We start from the raw sequence: 6,877 nt of genomic DNA, 5'->3' as shown, positions 1-6,877 counted from the left end.
GATGAGGTAAAGAGACATTGTTTCCCAACTTGAGTCACGTCTGCGGCACAGCTCTGCTGATTTGCACCATATCTGGGGACCACGTGTACTATTATTTACTTAATCATTTTTAAGTTAGCCCACTTTAAAAATATAATTTATTTAAACAAGATAGTGAAGAATAAAAAAGAACAGCCTCCCTGGCTCCAGCGTGGTACCCAGGGCTAGAGGACAGAAACTGGAAATGGCAGAAGGGCATGTTGGTGAGAAGCATCTGTGGTTGCCGGTTTAGGTCCCAAGAGGCCTAGAGAACAGGGAGCAGGAAGTTGGTGGGAGTGGATGAGGGATCAGCTGGTACTGAATGAAGGCTCTAATGGCCTCCATGTTGCTAAATGCCCATCTTTCTTAACCTCCTGGCAGTATGTGACCTGGCTGACCACCCTTCCTCCTTGCTTCCTTTTCCTCCAGTGTTGGTCCCATTCTTTTCTGTCTCTCCGCCACTGAGGTTCATCCCATCTCCAGGCTCTCAATACCATCTCTGTGCTGATGATTCCCAGATGTCATTTCAAACCTGACTTCTCCCAGGACTCCAGGCTCATATCAAACCATCTGCTGATACATCTACTTGGATCTCTAATAAAAACCTTGAGATTAACATGACCGAAATGAAACCCCGACCTCCTCCAGACCTTCTCTGCCTGCAGTCTTCCCCATCTCAATGATGGCCAAGCATTCTTTTCAGTTTTCAGCTGAAAACCTTGTAGTCTTTGACTCTCTGTTTTTCCTCTCACACCCTATATCCGATTTTCAGGAAATTCTGTTGGTTTTACCTCCAGAATAGATCCAGAATTTGACCACTTCTCACCACTCCACCCTACCACCCGAAGCCAAGCGACTAGTACCTTTGGCCTGGTCTCCCTGCTCCCACATTTGTCCCCTACCCCCCAACAGCCAGCTTATTTACTTTCAAACAGGAGTGAGGTCATGTCACTGCCCTATTCCAAACCTTCCAATGCTTCCTCATCTCACTCAGTAGATGCCAAAGACTGTACAAGGGCACCCAAGCCCCACAAGGAGTGTTCCCTGCCCCCATTACCTCCCTGAATGGATCTCCCTTGTCCTTCTGTCCTCCAGCCCTTCTGGGCTCCTGCGGTTCACCGAACGCACTGGGCGACCCCACCTTCCCCAAGGCTGAGCCTCTGCCTTTATTTTGTCTACGGTCTGTTACCGCAAGAAGGATGCTGGAAGAAGGCAGGAAATTTCGTCCCCTCTTTTCACTGCAGTATCCCCAGCATCTAGAACAGTGCCTGGCATAGAATATTTGTTGAATGAAGGGCAGACCCTGGAGAAGGGAGCTTCGGCTCAGGAAGGACAACTGCGGCCAGGAATAAGTAGGGGTGGAAATGGATGGAAGTTGGCTGGTGAGAGGAGTGAGACGGCTTTAGGGGTGCCGGGAGGGGCGGCAGTCGGGGAGGAGAGTGCGGGGTGGCGGGTAAAGTCGGGATGTGGTTCCCAGAGGGCTAAGACGTAGGCAGAGATGGAAATTCGAGATTGGTGGGGTCGTCCAGAGAGGTGGGGCCCAGGAGACGGGAGGGGCAGGCACTTGGGACGGAGGCGGCTCCCGCGAGGCTGGGGCGACCACGCCACGGGCACCCACGCTGGCTGCACCGGGGGCGGGGGAAGACGACGGGTTAGGAGACTGTGGCAGTCTTCCAGTGACTGTCACATAGTGGACAATCTGAAGTGGATGAACAGGGGGTTCTAAAGCCAGAGAGTGTCGGTGGGCAAGACGAGCAGGGAGACATCTGAGCCTCCTCGGGTAAAAGCCAGAGCCTCGTAAGTAAGTGCACGCGGAATGAGAGGTGAGCGGGGGCACGAGGAGGGCGGGGCGCTCCACAGACCCCAAGCGGGAAGGTGCCCGAGGCAGCCGAGCGGCGGACCGCGGGCACCGGTGAGGGGCACAGCCGCCGGGTGGGGAAGCTCCACCACTGGAGCAGCGGGCGGGCGAGGAAGGAAGAGCGCCCAGCGCCCGGGAAGGCGGCGCCAAGGCACGGCCCGTCCCGCGGGTGGGCTGCCGAGGGCCGTGACCGTGGGGCAGAGCTGGGACGCAGCGCCTGGCCGCCCTGCCGTGGGAGCGCGGAAGACCGCCGAGGAGCTGCAGGTGCGCACTGGGAGCCTCGCGGCTTTGCCAGTCCGGACAGGTGGGAGGCGCGAGCGCCGGGCGCGCCACACGGACGCGGCCACGCGGAGCGGCGGACCCCCGCCCGCGTCGCTCGGCCCCGTCGCCTCCCTTCGGCCCCGCCCCGGCGCCCCGGCGCGCCGGCCAATCAGGCAGCGCCGCCAGGCTCCCGGCCCCGAGGCCCAGCCCTGTGCTTGAGCGCCGCCAGCCAATGGGAGGCTGGGCCCGGGTGCCCTGTGCTCGCTGCCCGCGCGGAGCCGGCTCAAAGCGAGAAAAGCGAACCCAGCCCGTCGGGGCCGCCGCTCTGGACCCGCCGCCGCCGCCGCCGCCGCCGCCGCCGCCGCCGCCGCCTCCTCCCCCCGGATCGGGTGTACTGTCCCAACCCGAAAGTCCAGTTCTGCGGCCCGGCAGCGGCGAGCGAGCACGATGACACAGGAGTACGACAAGTGAGTGAGGACGCTGGCAGGCGAGTCCGGCCGTGCGGCCGGGCTCCTGTTGCCCGGCCGGCCGGCCGGCCGGCCGCACCTGCCGCGAGGCAGGGCGGGCGGACGGGCGAGGCGAGGGCCGGGGCGGGTGCGAGGTCTGGCGGGCGGGCGGGCGGGGGGCGCCTGTGCGAGGCCGGGCGAGGAGGCGGGGGTGCCAGGCTGGGAGGGCGGGCGTCTCGCGTCTCGCCGCCCGCCTTCTTCTCCGCCGCGGCCTCTGCCTGTCCGCACCCCAGGCCGCCTTTGTTCCCCCGAAGACCCCTGAGGGGACCCCTGCCTTGGGGGCCTTGACTCCTGAGAGGAGCCGCCACTCCCGGCCTCCGCGTCCTGGTCTGGGGGACCACCCCACGGGCGCGCCCCGCTGCTGCTCTCCGGTGACCCGGGTGCGCGGCGGGAGCTTCGGGGTGCCCCACTCGCGGGCTGGGGCTCTGCTCGCCGGCGGCCCCGTGTCCCCACCGGGGCGTTTTCGCTCAGGGGGGACAGTGGAGCTCTTTGGGACGCGCTCCACGGCTGGAAAGGGAGAGCTTCTCAGGTAATCTCTGTCGCTCAGCCGTGTCATTCGGCCAGGCTGCTAGAACTTCCGAAAGGAGAAATTGAGGGGAAAGTGGAAGTGCTCCGGTGTCCTGGCATTTTCTTTTCCCTGGCTGAGAAAATTGTTGCATTTTTTTTCCCCACTTGCCTCACTGATGGTAATTACGGATTATTGCAACTAGCAATGCTCAGAAATATCAAGAGGATGGAACTTTGAAATCAGGATGGTAGACTAGAGAGCACTGTGCTTACTAACGTGCTTTTTTGGCGATCGTGATTAAAGAAATATTTTCACAAATGTAAGGCGATAATGTAACTGGGTGAGGGACAGTTCTGTATTTTCTTTGCAGCCTTTCTGTAAATATAAAATTGCTGCAAAAAACAGAAGAAACAGAAAACCGCCAAAAAAACCCAAGTAAATCGCACCCGACCAGTCAATGTATTTGAGATCAGTAAATCCAGGGCAGAGGGGTAACTCTCCCAGCTTTATAATTATTTGCTGAGGATCGCTTTGTTTAAGGGTGCTCTTCTTGTGGATGAGAGGTTTAGATATTATTATGTATGGATAACTTAAATTTCAATTAATCTTGTGGTGTAGAATATGCAGATAAATTATTGCTTGAACTGTATTTCAGAAGTCTTCCAGAGATCATTGGTGAAGGGTTTAAGACTCAGGGAGAGGGCAGTGATGAGGCTTTAGGGACTAACAACAGCCTGACTGTCATGAGGAAGTAGACTAAAAAAGGCAGCTGGTTTCGTGTTTATTTCTTGACTTATAGTTTAGATAAGGCATATTTCCAGAGCTCCAATTTTGGCCTGAGGCATAGTTTGGAAATCTAAGACACCTTCAGGGTGATCACAAACAAAACCATTGGCAAAAAATATTTATTTTCCGTTGCTTGTGCAGATTTGGGATGGGGGTGGGAGAAGAAGGGAAGCTGAAAAACTAGCATTATGGGAATTGAATGAGCCAAGTGCTGTCATAATCTTCTGGAAGTAGGTATTACACTATTAATAATAGCGCAGGACACCAAATCACCCCCAAAGTACCACTGGTTCAGTGGCTGTTGTTCTGTCCTCCTGATGGCGCAGGGAATGCCCCTTTGTATATTACATTTTTTTTTTTTAATTTGAGATTTGTGGGAAGTCTTCATTTTTAAACCAACCATGTGCTTTGAACAACCCATCGTGTTTATTTTGTGTTAAAATAGTATACCACCTCAAAACTTTTCCTACCAAATGTGAGCTCCTAGGACTTTAGGAGTAAAAACATTGGCTTTGAAATAAGACAGTTTTGACTGAGGATAATTAAGTTGTAGGATTTTTTTCCCCCTTTTTTTCAAAGATGTTCTCCTTTTTCTGAATCTGTATCTGTTTTTAAAGGGCCTGGGTGACTGCCAAACCCTAACCTTGTTGATTACTTGAGAAGATAATCAATCTTTCTACATTCACTTTTAGAGTAGGTAGGTCACCTTTAGGCAATTTACATATTTCATTTGTGTGTTGCAATGAGAACTGATCCTTTAATTTGCTTTGTTAGGATGGTGATAATTCAGAGCAGTTCTGAATATTTAAAAAGCTTTTCTTAAAAAAAAAAACTGCTTGATTTTGCTGGAGGTAGTGTTCCACTTTTTCTCTTTATTGACTTACTAAACAGAACCACTGAACAGTTACTGAGGCTGTTTACATTTCAAGTTTTTGGAATCAGTCATGTTTGCTTTAATCTTTTAAGTTAAATCTTCTATAAGACTCTACTAAGTTCTCCGTTGATTTTTCTGGATTTTTCCCACCGAACTACAGTGTTAAAGTGGAAGAGTTCTTGCCCAGTATGAAAAACCAGTAAAGATTTTTAAAAACTGATTTCTCCACTTATTTCCTTAAAAACCTCTTTTTGTTCAGTGGCTGCATTTATTGTTGTAGATTCTTAAGTGTTTATCTCTACGATAAACAGTTAACTCCCATGCCAGAGAATTGTGCCTCCTTATTGATTTACAGTCCCCTTTGGCCACATTCCATGCTCAGTCTGCTGGTAATCAGTAGAATATTCTAACTCTCTCATATACCCCCGAGGATTAAACCAAGTCGCCCTTTTTCTTTCCGTCTTCTCCTCCTCTCCCCTTTGTTTGTAGTTTTTAAGGCATGGCATCACCGGGAGAAAGAGGGAGATATCATATACCAGCATGGTGATTGAACCATATATATACTCTGTGTAAGAGGGTACAGTCCTGAATGTATATGTCTGAAGAGAGTGAATGTTCTGTTTTGCCTTACTTTGTCCTTGTGTTTGTTTTTGTAAAGTGTTTGCATAGCCTGACATTTTCTTGGAGTGGGTTTTTGACTTTTGGTTTTGGGGTTATTTTGTGCCAGGTAGTGTGTCCTGGGTTCCATGTGCAGGTTAACTGCAGGTTCCCTGTGCTGCCTAAATACCTTATAGCTTACTGGGTGACCCACTGGGCTGCATTTAAGCGGGTTGTCTTCTGATCTTGTCTTAATTTAACTTTACTAGGGTCATTGATGAAACAATGGACTATTTTATTGGAACATCAAGGAATTGGTTGTTTGCCTTTTAAAGAATTAGCTTATGATGACCTGCAGTAGAAAAAGATGTGAGATAGAGATATATATATATTTTTTCTTCTTAAAAAAATTTCTCCTAAGCAAACGGCCAGTGTTGGTTCTTCAGAATGAAGCACTTTATCCACAGCGTCGTTCCTACACTAGTGAGGATGAAGCCTGGAAATCTTTCCTGGAAAACCCTCTCACTGCAGCAACCAAAGCGATGATGAGCATCAATGGAGATGAAGACAGTGCAGCTGCGCTGGGCTTGCTCTATGACTACTACAAGGTGCGTTTGCCTGCTCTTTAAAAACCCTAACAACAGCCCAAGGCACACTTGATTCAACAGCATATAAAACAGTAATTTGCTGGTAGAATGTAATGCAGGTTGCTTCTGTAGTGACTATAAATAGTTTAATGAGTACTTTGACTTACTGTGGTTCAAAGCTGAAAATCTACAATCGTAGAATCAACGGGTCATTTTTAAAATGTGTAAAGTAGCCAGCTGTTCTGGCTCTATCTGAAAGGTGAAGCTCCCATAAAAGATGTTACCTGTGCCTTAATGAGATTGATCATTTTTCCAGAGGTAGTTCTTAGTGCCATCAAGAGTGGACGTTGGTTCATTTACCTGTGCTCTAACCTTTATTCCTATGTAGTCAGAGTGGTTTCCTTTTCCCTAAATGATCTTACAGAGCATTTGATTTGATTGATTTGATTGTGGGATTCATGAAAAAAACAAAACCCGTATTTTCTAGCCTTGGACTTTCTGGTTCTAAGGTCAGGATATATTTTGTTGCCTGTTCCTAGAGATTTGGATTAGTCTTAATTAAACACAGCCTGTTCTCCGCCTGGAGTTTTACATGGTGTTCCTATCTGGAGATGACACCCCTGATCTGTACCGTCATCATTATCCTAATAATACTAGCTACCACTTACCTGTATTGTGCTAGCCATGTTACCAGAATGAATGTGATTTCTGATCCCTCCAGCAATCCTGGAAAATATGTGCTATTATCCCTGTTTTGCAGATGATAAAAATAAGATTCTCAGGTCACACAACTGGTATGTGTTGCAGCCAGGGTTTCAGGTTGCGCCCAAGCGCCCGCCTCAGTGTGCCTCGCTGCCCTGTGGGGGGCAGGCTCTGCTTGCT

At 50.3% G+C, this 6,877-nt stretch overlaps 1 protein-coding gene across 1 annotated transcript in view; it reads left to right on the top strand.

Moving 5' to 3' along the window:
* Nucleotides 1-3,894: 3,894 nt before the first annotated feature.
* Nucleotides 3,895-6,877, top strand: part of GRHL1 (grainyhead like transcription factor 1) — a 44,547-nt gene continuing 41,564 nt past the window's right edge. The window contains 2 exon segments of the mRNA XM_060309307.1: nt 3,895-3,923; nt 5,830-6,016. Coding sequence (XP_060165290.1) covers nt 3,895-3,923; nt 5,830-6,016 — 216 coding nt within the window.

Source organism: Globicephala melas, chromosome 12 (assembly GCF_963455315.2).
Source record: "Globicephala melas chromosome 12, mGloMel1.2, whole genome shotgun sequence".
In the NCBI taxonomy this organism is placed as follows: Eukaryota; Metazoa; Chordata; class Mammalia; order Artiodactyla; family Delphinidae; genus Globicephala; species Globicephala melas.
This window is presented reverse-complemented; position numbering and strand designations above follow the sequence as displayed.